Genomic DNA, 17,881 nt, shown 5'->3' with positions numbered 1-17,881 from the left:
AACACAAGGCTTTTACATTATATTATGTCTGCTTGAGTAACTACCCATAAGCCAAAACATTAAATCTTGCTTAGACTGATGGACAGTACTGAAAAGAAAATGTTAAAAACAGAGGTTGTAACTTAAAACACGAGGCAGAGAAAAACTAATAATCAATTTAAATTAATCAAGCATCAGCATTTTCCAAAAATAATATAGCCATATGACACATTCTTATGCTGGGAAATTTAAGGCAGACTGACACATGCAAGGAAAAGTAAGCAGCCTCGCTTCCCTACGCTGCAATGAGACACTACGACACAGAAAGCATTCTCCTGTCTCTCTGAAAGACCTAGAGGGTAAGCCCACAGTTTTGAAATGAGGCAGAAAAAACCTCAAACAACAGCCTGATCTGTTGGTTTGATCCCCCTCCCCCTACCCCATCAAACAAAAGGTGCTACGTCCTTGCAGCAAATATAATACTCTGAGAAATTTGTGGTGCTCAGGTTTTCAAACCAATGTTACAAAATCTTTTTTTGCAGTGCCACTTTCATGCTGAGCAGTTTGGAATGAGGAGTTGGAGACCTCTAGTGCTTCTTTTTAGAATATAAACTTTTTTTTTTTCTCATTGATAAATAAAATGAGAAAAAAAATTAGAACTACAATCAAAGTTCAGAACTACAATCTGAACTTTGATTGTAGTTCAGGTCAGTTGTGATCTAGTACTGAGTTCAATCAAGAAAAGAGGTGTCTAGTGCTCTGATTTTCTGTGACACTTATTCCCTTTTCTTTATTTGTTTAGTGGGAAATTATTTCTGTTTTAATTTTGTCTGATGTGAAAAGTGTTTCCAGCAACAAAATAAGAAGATCAGATTTTTAAAATACAGGATTGGGGAGTGGGGCATGACTCAGATCATCAGTAAAATATAGGATATGTGAATCTCCTAACACCTGTGTTTGCCCACTGAGAAACAATTTAGCATATTTCTATTTTGTTGTATTTAGATCAAAGCATACTGCACACTCAAATTTCAGCCCAAAGATTCAAAATGTTGGAGGAGACCTGAAAACCAATTTTGCAGATGCTCCTCATGCAATCTGGACACTCTTAAGTGGCGAAGAACAGAAAATGTATCTATCTCCAGATGTGTAAACTTTTAAGAGAGTTATTGCAGAAGACATGCACCTGTAATTGCAATAAAAGGTAGTTCTACAAAGCATGGAACCAGAGATGCAGAACTTTCATTTTCCTCTTCCTTCTTGTTTATGTTGTTTTTAACTTTTTTGAACAAGCAATTTGAATTGTCTTTGGCTGAAAGGTGCTATATAAATAAAGTTGCCTTGCCTTGCCTTATCAATTATACTTTTATAAGTATGTTCATTTCCAAGGAAAAAAAACACATTTAAAGTCTGTGAAGTATAATGTGAAATAACAATTAAATTAAAATCCTCAATTGCCCTCCTTCTGCTGTTTTTCACATTTTTAGATGTTTTACTTTTTTCTTAAAGAATACAAATATACACAGATTGCATGCATACAATAATCTTTAATTACGTTCTTTGATATGTTCTAACCTTGAAATTACTTAGTTTAGTTATGCTGCACTAATCTGCATTACGATGTTTTTGTCATGTAAAGCACTTTGAAGTGCATCATTGCTGAAATGTGCTTTAGTTTATAAACTTGACATGATATGACTTTGCTACACTTGGATAAAGCATAAAGTGGCAATTAAGGTACTAAGCTGCACATTTCGGAGTATGTTAATAGTTATTAAAGTAATCTATTTTTAATAACTACATTGTATTATTTTTCAAATGTATTCTGCCTTTACAGTCTCTTATTATTTTTATATTTTTTGTATTGTGCGAATATTTATGCTAAATTTCCGTTGTAACACCTGCATTTTCTCGCTGTGTATAATAAAGTATTAATATAGTCTACTATATTTTATTCGAATCAAAAGTTGTAGCTTAGAAGCGTCGGTTTCGGATGTAATTATAAAACTACAACTCCCAGAAACATAGACCACGGTTCTCCCAAGATGCACCTCGGCTTTAATGCGCTGAAGCAAGATGGCGAGTAAAACAAGCAAAGACGGTCCTCCTCCTTTTGATTGTCCATCATGGTGAGCCAAATGCACACGCCAAAGTAGCAGCACGATGTTTTTAGATCATTACTAGTTGCAAACCAACAAAACAACGAACTTTAAAGTGTGTGTGAGACTTTTATTAGAGATGAAATCACATATTTTGCTAACATTAGCATTAAATAAAGCTAGCAGGCTAACCCGTAAGTGTTGGCAATGAATTAGCCAGAAAGATCAATGCATCGTGTCTTTCATTTGCTGAATCCTGTTTACCAAATTAAACATATTGTAGTTAAAATTTTATTATTTTTCTTGATTAATTTTGTCTTTGATTTGGTAAATATAATTTCTGCAGTGTTCAGACAAAGTAAATCATCACTGGGGTTTCTAACCTTTTGCTTGCAGGGCAGGCAAACCACCCACAGGGCTTCATCTGGACGTGATGAAGGGGGACAAATTGATAGAGGTAAGTGAAGCTCTACAGATGTAGGTTAACAATGCAGTGGTCGTTTTAATGTTAGAAATGTGCACCAGATACGAGTCTGACAGTCTGTTGTGTCCCAGATGGGGGTTCCTCTGTGGCTGCTCGGCTTCAAACGGTGCGAGAGCAACATCAGCCATGAGATTTAAGCCCTTCAGTGGAAGCAACACTGAAGAGTTATAACTCAGAGGCACAGATACATCAGGATGAGACATGCTTTCAGTGTGTTATTCACAAAGACTTTTTCTCTTTATAGAAACTGATCATAGATGAAAAGAAGTTTTACCTGTTTGGAAGGAATCCCGACTGGTGCGACTTCACCATCGACCATCAGTCCTGCTCTCGGGTTCATGCGGCGTTAATCTACCACAAACACTTAAAAAGGGTCTTTCTCATAGACCTAAACAGCAGTAAGAGATCTTTTACAATCATATTATTTGGGTATTAATTGTGTAGAAAGACCACAATTGCCCCAAAGTCAATGTGGGCAAGAAATATGGTATATTAATGGAACTGTTTTGGCAATCTTGCATTTTTATTATATTTTGGTGGTTCCCTATGTTTTAAAATAATAACATTTTGTAGCCTAGACATTGTGCCTTTTATAATCTTCATAGTTTTCTTAGAAATGCGCCTATTTGCTGATGCTCATTTTAATGGACTCAAATTTCTCAAGAACTTAGAAATAACTATGTCTAATGTCTGGGTGAATTCAAAATGTAACCTTCCTTAACCTGAAATAAAAATTAATACATAAAAAAAGAAAAACAAAAGAAACTGATTTTCTAAAGACAACCCAGTAATTTGGACAAATACAATCCAATTAAAAAGAATTATAGCATACTTCTTTTACATGTTTAGATATTATAGACAAATGCAACATGCACCATATTATAAGATTTTGAAATACTCATTCAAAATGTATAATAGTTGTGTCCATCTTACATTTGAAACAAAGAAACCCCTCTGATTTAGAGTCGTATATTGGATCATTAAATCATTCATGCGTTCATTGTAACTGTAGCCTCTCTGTTGTGAAGGATCATTAATTATTTATCAGAACCAAACACACAGGAGTCAAACATTGTGTGCAGGAAATATCTGAGTGTCTTATGTAACTCAGCATTTAAACTGGATTTTACAAGTATTTATACATACATACATACATACATACAGGAAAAATTATTATATACTTGTCATGTTTTCTTTGCTATATCAGTGATTAGTGTGATTTTCTTTTGTAAGATAAGTGTGTGTATAGTGTATTTGAAGAGTTTTCACCATGTTTCACTTCATCCACATTAATCACTGAATATGGATACAAAATTTTTCCTCTAATCTATCCACACAATTCTCAAAAACAACATTGTGATACAAAGCTTTGAGATATTAGTAAAAATGTAAAACAAAAAAAGTGAGATATTACATGAACAAAAGGATTAACAGCCTTTGCCCAGTAGTTGATGCATCCAAGAATTTGGGTCTTACATATTTATTTAGTGGGTCAGAAGCTGCAAAGTTTAGGAACCAATTTTGTAATAGAAAAGGGCCATTATGCCAGCATGGTGCATTCACTGATCAGAAAAAGATCTGGCTATTTTAGCTTTTTGCAGCTAGTGCATCAGTGCATCTCTTGGTTAACATCGATTTAGACTTGTAAATGGCCTGAAGTTAGAAAACTAACTTTCTAACTTGATGTTAGAAAACATCAATATAAACTTGATATGTTTCTGTGTAATATAATGTCATTAAAATATCTTTCATCAGCTTTCAAGGTTTCCTAACATTAGACATTTTTATTCCAGCACACGGTACTTTTCTTGGCCACATTCGCCTTGAACCCCACAAGCCTCAGCAGGTTCCCATAGACTCTACCATATCTTTTGGGGCGTCGACACGGACTTACACCATTAGAGAGAAACCCCAAACCCAAGGCACTGCTGGCACAGGAGACAGCAAGTTGGGGGATGAAGAGGAGCTCAAAGGACTGCTTGGACTTCCAGAAGAAGAGACAGAGCTGGAGGTATGTTATTACTGTATTATTAAACATTATTATTATTGTAGGTTTTAGTTATGATAATTTTTTTTGTAAATGTTTCCATTTACTAAGTATTTCACTTTGAGGTTATTCATGTTTGGTGGTAATATCCAGTCCAGAGGAGTGTAATTTAAAAATACTGTTCTTGACCTAGTAATCACTTAATTTTTTTCTTGTAATTTCTAGAACCTGACAGAGTTTAACACGGCTCACAACAAACGCATCTCCATCCTGACAATCGAGGAAGGCAACCTGGAAATCCAGAGGCCAAAGAGGAAACGCAAGAACTCCAGAGTTACTTTCAGTGAAGAAGACTCCATTATTAATCCAGGTAAATTTAATGTTTGGAGACTGATGTTTGTGGGAATAGTTAAGCTTTTTAGTTTTTCTTGACTCAGCGTGAAAATAATTAATTGAACTACTTTGTTAAAGATACTTTAATCAAAATTTCTCTGGGTTCTGTGTAGTCTGTCAGAGAGTGATCACATGAGACTGAAAATCAACAAAGTGCAAGAGTAAAAACTTTATTTAAAGAATCTTTGTCCCCTAAACTTGGAGAATAAAATATTTATTATTTATTTTAGCAGACTCCCCATCAGAGAGCTGGATTTTGAATCAATATAGCAAACTCAACTTTTTGTTACATTACTATTTAATCACTGACAGCCTGATCATTAAATACCCAAATAAGTCTTTTTGTCTGTGCACTGAAGTGTAACAATTTTTTTTTTTTTTTTTTTTTTTCATTCTTACAGAAGATATAGACCCCTCAGTCGGGCGCTTTAGAAATATGGTGCAGACAGCTGTCATCCCCATGAAGGTAATTCTTGACTGCATTTAAAATGATTCTCTCAGCTAAAGAAAATTTGCTACAAAGCAACTTAGTTTGGCTAATACACTGCTAGTCTTCTCTATGGCTTGTGAAGCTTTTGTTTTTTCATTCCTCTTGCAGAAGCGGAGATCTGACAGCCAAAATACTCTGGGTCTGGATGACTTGGCTTCCAAGCGCATTCACGGCTACAGCTTGGGTGGAGGTCTGTACGGGGACTTGCCTCCAACCAGCCACGAGAACAAGCCAACAGGAGCTCCAGGAGGTGCTGCTATGCAGGGTGGGCTTCCTCTGCCCTTCCCCAACCCAGCGCCTGAGGTAGATCTGGCCCCAGAGGCTCCTCAGCCCCCGATCACACTCAACCCCACACCAGTGACAGCCCCTTACCTACCAGAGACCGTCAACGAGCCACGAAAAAAGAAGTATGCCAAAGAAGCTTGGCCGGGGAAGAAACCCACCCCTTCACTTCTCATCTAACCAGTTTTATAACACTGCTGACTCTCAGGTTCCCAGCAGGACCATCAGGGACTGTGACCTGTCAGGGGTGGAACTCTTCGCCTCTGTTTTTATTTGTTATATTATACAAGTGCAAAATACACAACATCCTCCACAAACTACATTGACATCAAAAGTATTTAGTTTTTTTACAACAAAATACCTGGCAGTTAAATGAACTACAGAGTGATAGACTATATGGATATAATGATGGAGTTGTGTGCTGAATGACTTTGAGTTGATGTAAACTTGTATTTTATATATGTTCCAAAATTTTTTCACTCTTTCAGAATATTGATAAAACTATTAAAAGAGTTGCAAAAAAAGTGGTTTTATTCGTATCTTACTGTGAGAAGTCAAGATAGCCCCAAGACTTCAAATGTAAGCAAACTTTTTTCCAAACACAGCTGTATTTTATTTTTAAAGCAAGTTGATTTTTATGAAAAAATGTTTTACCGGTAGTTAGCTGTCAGTTGTGCTGTGTTGTATTTCCGCCTTTACTCCACTTGGTGGTGACTTAAGCAAACAAGACTGGTTTCTGTTAGAGGCTGAAAACTTCAGTTTTCATTTGCATCTTAAAGCAGTGCTCTGTTACACTAACATCCAGTTTTTTTCTGCTACAATAAGTGTGAAGTACTTTCTCATATTCTCAGAACAACCATACTGTAAAAAATAGTTTTTACGCTTTTTTGGATTGCTATTTAAAGTGTACAAGCATAGCAGATTGGAGAAAAGCACAATAACAATTTACTACAACATAAAAGGCTACTAAAATATTATTCAGACTGTTGTAATGCATACTTAGCATTATTATCTGTAAAATGCTGCCTTAACCAGCTCGAGATATGTCTGCAGATTAGAAAACTAAACATTAGGCTTAGCCTTTTCTTACTTATTGAGTGTTCAAATTTGAAGAAATGTACGAATCTATGTAATAAAATGATTCGCATACAAATGCCTCAGACAAAACTTGCATCAGAAACACTGTAGTTATGCTTACCAGTATTTTTTATTTTTTTAAATAAAGTCTAGCAGCTTTGACATCTGGTTGATTTATAATTGTTGAATTTCATATCATCTGGTCAAGTTGGAGATTCCCTCTAAATTTAAAAAATACTGACTTATTTTGTGGATTTTCCGGTGCAAAAGAAAAATAAGTTGTTTTATTAAAAAAACTACACCAGTGACTCTACACTTGATTGGTTATGTGGATTTTGTAATATGTAAATAAAAACAAAAAATACTTTTTTGACACATTAGCTTGTCTGTTTCTTCTGTAAACAGTTTGTGTATTGACAACTTGCGATGTGTTCCATTTATACAGTCCCTTGCAAAAGTATTAAAATCTTTAACTGATAATTTCCTCACATTACCACAAATGTTTTCTTTTAAGGATTTTATAAAACATAAAAAGGAATGATAAATGTGAATAGTTTTGTAACTGTTGAATGAAATGGAAACCAGCAAATTATGGAGATCCGTCATTATCCTTGGCTAAAAAGTCACTGCAGATCATCCAGTATAATCCATCCCTAAAGTGGTGGTGGATGTATAATGCTGTGGAGAGACTGGAAGATGATCAGATTTGTTGGAAAGAAGGACAGCGATAAATGCAGGGTAATCCTGAAAAAAAGAAACTTGTTAAAGACAGCCAAGGACATTGGATTGGTGCAGAGGTTTAATTTCTAACAGAACAAATACATAGCAAGAGCTACAATGGAAAGGTTAAGAAATAAAGAGTCTTGTGTTTGATGGTCCAATCAAAGTCCAGTTGAGAATCTATGAGCACCCTTGAAATTTGATTGTCACAGATGCTCTCCATTCAATCTAACAGACTGAGCATTTAAAGAGAGGCCAAAAACATCATTCTATGTGCAAAACCGACAGAGAATGTATAAGATTAATAATAAAATTGAAACATTTATGCTGTAGACTCAGTAAAGATTTATTGAAATGTGTGCCATTCTTTTAAGTTTTTGCTTTTAAACCATTTTGAAGGCCATGCACCCCTCTAGTATTACTGCACAATTACCACCTACTCAGTGTTGATGAGTGACAGCTGGCTCAAATTGTGGCCGTGTCAGTTAAAGTGGCAGATCCACTGGCAGGTCACACCGGAAGTGCCGCTATCTGAAACTGGTGTTGGTTTGGGATCTAAACACCTACTAAAATACAAATAGGTTTGTAGTTGTAAAGTGTCAAAATGTGAGGTTATAGGTGCTTAAATACCTTTCTGAAGCACTTCCTGTGAAAAAAAGCTTTCTGGTTTGATGTCTCCACTAAACTAGGTATTATTATACTGGACCTTATTTAGGAAAAACACTTAGTGCTTATAGTTTTAAAACATCACACCCTTTTCTTTCCTTAAATGTTTAGTATTTTAATCATCAGTCTTAACTCATGAAGTTTCCATTACAAATAAATGTGTGTACTTATTTTCTTTTTTGTTTTGATTTGCCCCAACAACAAAAATATAACATATTCCTAGCTGCGGAAACGAACTGTTAATTAATGTAAAAAAACATTCAATCTCACTATTTTAGTCACATTCTTCAGTATTACAACAATGTGCAATGCAATGCTTATAGTTTTGCTTCAAGATAAGCTTATCTCAAAATATAAAACAAACGCATTTTAAGATAAACAGTGCAAATATTCCTAGACAAAACGGTTTCCTCATCATGAGACATTAGTGTAAAAAATTTACTCAAATTCCACTTTATGTTTTTTTTTTTTTTTATCTAATTCACTTTCTAAGCAATTTGCTTCTCTTTGATTGAATCCAACAGATTCTTTTTCTCCATCACATTTCTGGTTCCACTGGTTTGATCTTGATGTGGATTCCATTAAGTGAGCGGAGAACCAGTCTGGGAATCATCTTGGGCTTAATGTTGGGATCCTCTATCAGCTTGTACCGCTTTAGTGTCAAGGCCGTCACCACCTTCAACTCATTCATTGCAAAAGTCTGGCCGATGCAGTTTCTAGGGGAAGACAACATTAAGAAGGACATTAAAGGGTTAAGCAGAAGATAAACGATCAAAAACAAGTTGTAGCAAAACAGCAATGTACTCACTTTACCTTTCCTCTGCTTTACCCTAGCCTCAAACAACAGCATCTTTATTATGCATGTAAAACTAGGTGTGGGTGCTATGTTACACATTCACAAGCTGCAGACTGTTATAAGGTTAAAGACGAAGTGGCTATAAACGGAGATAAGTCAAACAGTCATAGTGTCGAGTTTTTCCAAACCTTGGTCCAGCTGAGAAAGGCACAAATGCATGAGGTGACCTCTTAGAGACATTTTCTGGGAGGAAACGCAGCGGGTCAAAAACCTATGAAAAACCACAGGAGGAGAGAAAACATCAAGTTTTCTTACAGGCATATCAAAGAAAATGCATGTAGAAAAAAAAACACGAATCTGATCCAAGTTTATTTAAATCAAATCCTAGGTGAATAAAACACACAACAAATTCAAACATTGTTCATTACATAAAGAAAAAAAACAAAAGTGTTAGTAATTGGATATTTATTATGGCTTTGTTAGTTTTTCTCACTGAAGTGGGGGAATTTTGTCCTCACTTCAGCTGAATTACTTCATACGTCTCTATAAAATAATGTTGTATGAAGGATTCTGTTCTGGGGCAAGAAAACAAGGACAAATAAAATCATCTACCCTGCCATGTATTTATCTTTCTTATCTATGGCTGAATTTGCTGAAATGTGCACACACTGAATTGTTGATCAAATACTGATAAATCCCCTTTTTTCTCTATTCATTTAATCCATCAAATTAGTAACTTCTACCAGTTTTGGTCAATAAATACATCAACCAAGATGAAAATGTAGGTTGGGAATTTATGATATGATGCATAAATGTGGATCATATAATAATTTCTTATTTGTCTGGTGGATTAAAAACTCAGAGTTGCAGAACCTCCATACAATTCTTTTGTACACTCCTCAGGAGAAAAAAAAAGATCAAAATAATAACTTCTGGACTGCCCAATCTGTCCTGTATTAATGCTGTTTCCATAGTTTGGAATTATTTAAAAATTACATTTTCCAATGCCGTTATGGTTATAATAAACTTTGCATGACTTACATGAGGGTTTTCCCAGACTGTTGCGTTTCTGTGAGTTCCAAACACACTTACTCCAACGTGAGAGCCTTTAAAAAATAAAGCTGTATTTTAGTTAGGACAGTAAACAAAATGCAAAATTGAAATATGTATACACCTCTTCTTCAAACCTGCCTTGAAGTTAACATTGGGTCATCGCTGTAAAACTGCTTGTGTCAATACCTTTCTGAACATGCTGTAGGGATAAACTCGGTTTTGTATAGAAAGTGCTTTATAGCACTCTTCATAAAATAATGTTTATAACGAAGTTTTTATGTGACTAAGTAACACAGTAACAGGGAGTATACACACTAATGTCACTGACCTGCTGGCAATGTTCTTCCATCAAAGAAGGTGATAGGTTTAGTGATCTGCCTGGATATTCCTGGCACAGGAGGATGAAGACGAAGGCTTTCTTTGATGCACATTGTGGTGTATGGAATTTTATTAAGATCCTCCCTTAATATGGGACAAGAGACTTAATGTTATTCACAGAGAGGGGGTAAAGGTGTGCATAGATTAGATTTAACTATTAATCTAGCACAGCTGAGGGTCAACTTTCTTATGCAAGCATTATTGTCTCAAAGTTTGCCCACCACTCCATGGTGTCTTTGCCTTGTAAAGCTTCACAAATTTCATCCCTGCAGAGCTTCTGGTGCTCTGGGTGGCAGGCCAAGCAGTAGAGGATGAACGAGATGCCACTGGCTGTGGTGTCGTGCCCTTCGAACATAAAAGTGTCCACTTCTGCTTGCAGGTCTTCATCTGACAGGCCCTGCTGGTTTTCGTCCTGAAGAAGAAATTAAAAATAAAAATAATTGCAGACCATAAAGGCTACGTCGCAGGTCATTAGCCCAAGCATTTCTACAGGGATGTGTAGATTGTTTGGATGCACCACACATTTAAAATTTTTCTGCATGTAATGTTTCAACCAGCAGCAAAAATGCATCTGAGAAAACAAACAACAATAAGACATTCAAAATACATTGGCAAGCATTAAACACTTAGAAGTCTCAATTATCTCCGATAGCTGTGACTCAAAGCAGCTTTTAAAATAGTGACGTTCACATCTGTAGGTTAACCACACTGTTGCTATTTGTTTTATTTTACGATTCTGTAGTAAATGTTCTTTAATCTGTCATTGCCCTCGTATCTCCGTTCTACCACTGAGCTTCAGATAGAGGACGGCAACCTTGTTGTTCTTAAAGAAATCCTTATCAGCTGCTCAGAGTTGTTAAAAGAGACTATAAATGTTGCACAAAGAAATATTCTTCGCTCTATCTAGTTTTTCCCCTCAGCTTTTTAGCATAGAGACACAAAATGGTGAAAAACTGCCTTAATAGAGAACATTAGTATGCAGAGCATGTTTACTTGCTGAGTCACTTCTGGCTGCATTAATGCTATGACCTTGTGTTGCCTCATCTCTAATCTGTTATCAGGTTTATGTTATTCCTTTTTCAATTAAAATTTTATTTTTCGGTGCTGGCCACATTGATTGACAGGCTGGTAATGCAATTTAAAAAGCTTTAAAGTAAATTCATCTTTTTACTGCACTGGCATAAATTCTACTTAAAAAAACCAAACAAATGTTAAGCTATTTTTATTTACAACATCTCTTTTGATCGTCCTGTCCTCGCTTATTTTTCTTCTCTTAAGTTCACCCAGCAGGTTTTCTGTGGTATTTAGATTTGGTAGACATATTCAAAGATTATTTGATTTTATGCACTCTAACAGGACTTTGGAAGAGTCCAAAGTCCAAAGTTCCAAAGGATCTGTGGTGAAGCATCACAGATCCTTCACCAATCAATTGTAGGCTGTTTTGTAAATTAGTTCATTTGATTTTTGTTGTTGCGTTTTTAAGTGTCAGATTTCATAAGTATGAAAAAAGTCTTCATTCTTTTAATAGTATTACACATCTTTTCCCAACAGACATGTTGGGCAGGGTTCTCTATAAAACTCTAAATGCCATTTTGCTCTTCACTTTTATTATGAGTCCTTTAAACATTAACATTGTTGTATTAGTAAAAGTCTTATCACAATGTATTTAGGTTTTAAAAAGTGAAAACAAAAAATGCATGATACGTTTACTTAAAACTGGTTCATTTTGGGTACCAATAATTGTGCCACTGATGATTTTGATAAAAACATTTTTCTGAATATGTTGCATTTTTCTCCCATGAATAAATGTTGTGCTTTCCACTGACTTTTTCTAATCTAATACCAAAAGATGAATTTGTTTTGAGTTATTTATGCATCTTCACCAGTTTTCCCTAAAATATGTCCTACATTGATGCATGATGTACTTGCTTTACAAATATTTGCAATTATGTTTGATAGTGTTTTTGCTTTAATCTTTTTTTAAATATCATTTTAGCTAAACTTCTTGCAGTACTTTTAGTCAGCTCTTACTGAACAAATAACCAAATGCCACATTTTTGCTTTTAAATCAGTAGGTTTGAATTGATGTCACATACTCGTGCAAAGAGAAGAATGTCCAGAAAATCCAAGTATCTTTTGGCCTGTATGCGGCCCAGTTCCGTCTCTGACTCTAGTGCTTCTTTCCTCCTTTTGATGACCTCATCTTGAAAAGAAAACAAACGTTTACTCTTTAAATGGACAGATTATATTAAACAAAGATGTCACTGAGCTCAGGGCTTACCTGTATGACTGTGAGCCACCTTTAATGCTTTCCTGTATCTGAAACCATGTGGGCTGAGGTGGAAAATGAGGTCGCTGTGGTATGGAAACGTCCTCACCCGGAAGTTAATAAGATTGGAGAGTTCATACACAGCTTTGATGTAGGCATTTGTTCCCCTGACAGAAAAAAAGCAGGGAAACATGAAAGGTGATATCTTCCTTCTGCTTGTTAATAAAGCATCTGAACTTGTCTTGGATGGACGCAGAAGCTGAAATGATGATTTCTGTTAAGGTTACTCACCCCTCTGTCTGACAGTTGCTGTTGCAGCTAAAGGCACACTTCAAAATGCTATCCAGTGTCATCAGGCTGACATGCTCAAACAATTCAAAGGTCTCTTTAGAGTTGGCATAGCGTTCCCATTTGTCCTTAAAAATACAAGGAAACAAATGTAACATGTAAGCAGGAAAAAATGGGATTCAAGCATTATTATTTAGGTTCAGTCAAAGGTTATACTCATCAGCAGCATAAACTGCATATTAATCTGAAGCTTTAATTGATTTATTTATTGTTTCTTTTTCAAGAGTTGGAAAAAGGACACCACGCAACTTCAAGACTTTTAAAGCAGTAAAGTTTGATTGGTTTTAAACTATTAGGGACTTCCCCTAACCCACATAGACACTCAAAAATACACCCACACTGATATTTAGATAATTTGTTCTACGCAAGTTGCAGAGAAACAACAATTTTTGTAGCCTTAACAAAGATTCTGGCAAAATTCTCTCAACATGTGTTGCTAACCTAGTTCTGATTTATATTTTTTTTTTTGAGGGGGGGGGGGGGCTTGCACTGAACTGGATTTAGGCGTAGATCTTATGTTTTCAACAGGGGTCAGGTTGACTAGAAGTCTGTCCTATCCTTATTCTTATTCAAAACCAGTGTTGATATGTATTTACAATATTTGAGTCATTACAGCACACAAGGTGTCCAAATTTTAACCATCTGATCCAAACTATCTCCCAGTTGAAGGAGTGGTTGAACAATATTGAGAACCACCATATTGTAGACCTGTCATAATGTGAAAGATGCTGGAACAAATTGTTCACATTAAATTGACATTTGACATTTGATTTGATGTAAAGCACTTTGAAATGCCTTGCTGCTGAAATGTGCTATACAAATAAAGTTTGATTTGATTTGATTTTTTTGAAAGCGAATTTAACATAACCACAGCCAGAGAGTGTGCTGACTAAGAAATAAGCCTATGCTTAAAAAGCAAAACTTGCAAGCTGACCACATTAGGAATCAGAATGACTTCAGGAAAGAGTTGTTTCACAATTATTTCACTCTTGAAATGGGATAGGATTAGGACAATGCATTGGCTAGTTAGCAACATGTTCAATTATTATTAATCAATAAATTACATACCAGCATTATTTTGGCAGAGTCTGACATCAGTTTCACGTATGGTTTTAAAACATCATAATGGAAACCTGGAGTCAGGAGCCTCCGGTGGCGAAACCACTTCTGGCCTTTTGACACCAACAAACCATTTCCTAGAGTAAAAGAGGCACAATGAGAGTGAGTCAGCAAAATGTTAAAAGTTAATCCTGCATTAAGACAAAACAAGCAAGTAGGAGAAAGCAAAGTAGTCTTACCAATCCAAGATTCAATGAATTTATATGCAAAATTATCCTTTGGCTCTATTATAAAAAATAAAATAAATGAAAGCCAAGTGAAATTGATGCTTACATCATGGTTATGATATTGTAACAAAGAGTTAAAGTGAAAGAAAAATATGTTCCCACCTGTTGATGCTAATAAAGTTTTGACATAGTCTGGGTGGTGAATGTTGAGAATACAAATAGATGGGCCAAACCACACAGGGAAAGCATAGGGATAGCTCTCCGCCCACTTTAACAACTTGAACAAGTCGGTCCCATCTTGTTTAAACTAAAGAAGCAATAACAGTACAAGACATATGAAAATACACACACATGCATACATCCATACACTGCACAAATAGAGATATTTACACACACAGGTTCTAATTTGCATCAATTAACAAATATATGTCCAAATAACTGAACATATAATTAAAAAGCTTTATATTACTTCATGTTCCAAATTCTCCAGATTATAACAATTTGTGATATTAATGCATTACAGATATTTGTTTGTTTCCAATATAGGCCATTATAAAACCTAGTCGATTGCAAATTATAATTGCATTCACATTCATCTTAAATTTTTAGAAATTCATCCTCTTAAGGTTTTCACAAGTTTTTGGATAATTTTTCATTAGGTATAAGGGGGCACAACAATGGAAGAAAGTTATTCTCAGCTGTTTTTATTCCCCACTTGATTTTACCCATTTTTTATTTTATTTATATAACACAAATATATATTCTACGTTGAATATTTTATTGCTATATCCATTATTTTTGTTACATTAATTTAGTAAATTAAACATTAATATCTTTTTTCTTTCTTCGTTGTATTATTATTTTTACTATAACTACTAGTAGTAGCAGTATTAGGAGTGGTATACTGATATTTGTATTATACTTGTATTAATTCCGGTTATTTAACAAAAGGTTGAATGCTTAATATAAACTATATGCCTCTCTTTCTCTCACCAATATGATTCTGATTATTATTATTATTAGTGGTGGTTTATATAGAAATTAGAATAAACTTCAAAGATTGTATAAAACTTTAAACAACACTTCAATTAAGAATTTTAAACTTGATTACACACAATAAAAGCCTGTATTATAGCTTCCTTAAGGCTGCAGCTGCTGCATTGCTGGATGCCATTAAAACTCGTTACCTCCAGAACATTTCCAAACAAAACGTGTGCCGGGGGTCCTGGAAAGTCGTCAAAGTTCTTCAGAAGAGCCTTCCGTTTGAGGAGGATGAAGGTTAATTTGCACACGACGGCAAGGAGGCACAGCGCAGCCAAAAAGTAGTGCATATGAGGCCAGGCCAGCTGGTATTTGAAGAGAGCTTCTGTCAACTCCATCCCGACGAAGTCCGTGTTGTGCAAGAGGAGAAATGACGGTCCCTCTGTGTGTGCAGCAACAGGAAGCTGGGCTTTGCGTTTGTGTGGTTGACTGAAGAAGGCGGAGATTATACATGTGCACCCGCGCTTGCACTTGCTGACGAATATTTAAAGGGATTTGGGCCATAAACACTTAAAATGTTTCTGATTATTTCAAGTGTTCAATTAAGCAGCAGATTTTATATCATCATGTAATTTGGTTGAAAGCTAGTCCCTTTTTTGATTTAATTTTGGTCAACAAAATGTTTAAATGTGGAAATGTTGAAATGACTTTAATGCGAAATAAAAATGTTTTTGGCGCGTCCTACATCTAAAAACATTATTTTTACTTCCTAGGTAACAAACCGGTACAACTCAGTAAAATTTATTATATTTTTATAAATAAAACATGAAAAAAAATCTATGAATTTGTAATGATTACAGTTAACCTGTTTATTACTGGTAATACCGATGAAATTGGCTTCAGGCTAATAAAAACCCACAATTAATTTTCTCAAACAATTCGGTACTGCTGACAAAAATGTTATGTTTAATAAAGAAATGTTTTATGGCTTGCTAGTAACACGACTTGACATTTGTTCAGCAGACAACAAGCAGACAACAAATTCTCACTATTAAAAAAGCTGTCTGTTCACAGAATGCTGCACAGGAGTGGAAAGTTTAGTGGAAGGGAACATGTCAAGTACTGTTCTACCTGAAAGAATTAAATGTACATCTACCATGCCAAATATGAAGGATGTTTTGATATTTATAATGTCTCTGACAGATTTCATTCAGTACATGATTGAAATCTTGCTGGAAAGTCAGCAAGCTAACTTTCGAGATAATCTACACAGTGCCTTGCAACAGTCTTCTTACCTCCTGGTCTTTCTCACATTTTGCTTTACAGCAAAGAACAAATCTTTGTCTGTTGCATGAGGAATAATTAGATCATTATAACATGGAAATGAAAACTTGCTGTAATGCCAATAAAGACTTTTGCATCAATTACTAAATAAGGGAATAAAAAAAGTTTCTAGGTGCCATTATTAATAATATGTAAATAAACAAATAAACATTCCCTTAAAATAATTTTCTCTTCAAATTCCTGTATATTTTCTATCTGAAACTTATTTCTTGGTTGAATGAAAAATAATTTTAAATCTAAATCTACTTAGGGTACGAAGTTTGGAGACAGAGACTGTTACGGCTACAGTGGGTCTCTGCCCTTTTTCCTTGTAGGGTTATGGAGACAGGCCTTCTGCAGGTGTTATGTTTTTCCCTGATTGGTGCTCTGTTGCTTTAAAAGCTGCTATGCTGCAGCAGACAAGGCTTTTTCCCTCTCCCCCTTCAGAACCCCATTTGGTTTAGCTTCAATATATGGTTGGGTTTTGTTAGGTTTGCTTTGAATTTGCTTATTTCTGGTTGGTTATGGGTTTTGCATTAATCTATTTTGGTTTCTCATTTCAGATGATCCTTTCAGGTTTTATTTCTTTAGTACAATTTAATAAATTCAATTTTCATTTAATCAGAAAATCCTTTAATGTTACCCCACCAAACGAGCCTGGTGGACGTATATAGGCTTGTCTTAATTTATTTAATTTGCTTTTATTTCATTTTTTTAAATTATGTAAATAATCTTTGTAATGTTTACCTTGTGCTGCAGACACACAATTGAATTTTCTGCTTGAAAAATTTCTATTTCTCTTTGGGGAAAATTTCAAAAGACAGATGAGAAATGCTTTAACACACTTCTGGAAGTACTCAGCTTGTGTGACTCACGTCTATTTCATAGTGCTCATGCTAAGCTGTGAAACACTGTTGGTTCATTGTCAGAAAATACCTCAAAAAATGAGAGTTTGCGAATTAACCTGAAAAACATTTCTGAAAATCAAAGTATAACAACTTTAGATGTTTAAGCTTCAATTTAAATTAAAGCTGGCTTTCACAAGGTCAATCAGTATTTTTCTAAAAAATAAAAAAATTCCAGTAACATATGCACAGGATTATAGAGACCTGACACCTTTGTATGAGAAATCAAACTTGTTTGTGATGCACATGCAGAAAGCGAAATACATAAGGCGCAGCGATAGACAAAAACGTGTGGGCGAGAGCTTTGTTAAATTTCCTATGCACTGGCTGTTGGACCACTTCCTATGTGTCAGCCTCAGCTTAAT

General features: G+C 35.1%; 2 protein-coding genes and 1 non-coding gene across 4 annotated transcripts; 2 read left to right on the top strand and 1 right to left on the bottom strand.

Moving 5' to 3' along the window:
• The first annotated feature begins 2,006 nt into the window (after positions 1 to 2,006).
• On the top strand, positions 2,007 to 7,164 carry ppp1r8b (protein phosphatase 1, regulatory subunit 8b). Of its 2 annotated transcripts, XM_044118022.1 has the most exons (8): positions 2,019 to 2,108; positions 2,475 to 2,535; positions 2,634 to 2,668; positions 2,807 to 2,960; positions 4,356 to 4,573; positions 4,775 to 4,919; positions 5,344 to 5,408; positions 5,541 to 7,164. In XM_044118022.1, the coding sequence occupies exons 1-8, from the start codon at positions 2,106 to 2,108 to the stop codon at positions 5,892 to 5,894; spliced, it is 1,035 nt and encodes a 344-aa protein (XP_043973957.1). In that variant the 5' UTR covers positions 2,019 to 2,105; the 3' UTR covers positions 5,895 to 7,164. The 2 variants fall into 2 exon arrangements, with proteins under 2 accessions (XP_043973956.1, XP_043973957.1); XM_044118021.1 differs by lacking the exon at positions 2,634 to 2,668 and having other exon boundaries at positions 2,007 to 2,108.
• On the top strand, positions 2,595 to 2,748 carry LOC122831887. Its single transcript, XR_006370786.1, has one exon.
• Positions 7,165 to 7,577: 413 nt separating the features above from the next.
• On the bottom strand, positions 7,578 to 15,763 carry LOC122831655 (cytochrome P450 4B1). Its single transcript, XM_044118020.1, has 12 exons — positions 15,495 to 15,763; positions 14,470 to 14,614; positions 14,320 to 14,364; positions 14,090 to 14,217; positions 12,965 to 13,089; positions 12,686 to 12,840; positions 12,501 to 12,607; positions 10,626 to 10,816; positions 10,355 to 10,488; positions 10,015 to 10,079; positions 9,162 to 9,244; positions 7,578 to 8,893 (listed from the first exon to the last, which is right to left on the bottom strand). The coding sequence occupies exons 1-12, from the start codon at positions 15,684 to 15,686 to the stop codon at positions 8,716 to 8,718; spliced, it is 1,548 nt and encodes a 515-aa protein (XP_043973955.1). The 5' UTR covers positions 15,687 to 15,763; the 3' UTR covers positions 7,578 to 8,715.
• Between the last annotated feature and the right edge of the window lie 2,118 nt (positions 15,764 to 17,881).

The sequence above is a fragment of the Gambusia affinis genome, linkage group LG05 (assembly GCF_019740435.1).
Source record: "Gambusia affinis linkage group LG05, SWU_Gaff_1.0, whole genome shotgun sequence".
In the NCBI taxonomy this organism is placed as follows: Eukaryota; Metazoa; Chordata; class Actinopteri; order Cyprinodontiformes; family Poeciliidae; genus Gambusia; species Gambusia affinis.
This window is presented reverse-complemented; position numbering and strand designations above follow the sequence as displayed.

Coding starts and splice junctions, on each gene's coding strand:
- ppp1r8b (XM_044118021.1), top strand. CDS start 2,056: ATGGCGAGTAAAACAAGCAAAGACGGTCCTCCTCCTTTTGATTGTCCA. Junction 2,961..4,355: donor TCTCATAGACCTAAACAGCA/GTAAGAGATCTT, acceptor TTTTTATTCCAG/CACACGGTACTTTTCTTGGC. Junction 4,920..5,343: donor AGACTCCATTATTAATCCAG/GTAAATTTAATG, acceptor TCATTCTTACAG/AAGATATAGACCCCTCAGTC.
- LOC122831655 (XM_044118020.1), bottom strand. CDS start 15,686: ATGGAGTTGACAGAAGCTCTCTTCAAATACCAGCTGGCCTGGCCTCAT. Junction 14,365..14,469: donor AACTTTATTAGCATCAACAG/GTGGGAACATAT, acceptor TTTTTATAATAG/AGCCAAAGGATAATTTTGCA. Junction 10,817..12,500: donor ACATTCTTCTCTTTGCACGA/GTATGTGACATC, acceptor TTTCTTCTTCAG/GACGAAAACCAGCAGGGCCT.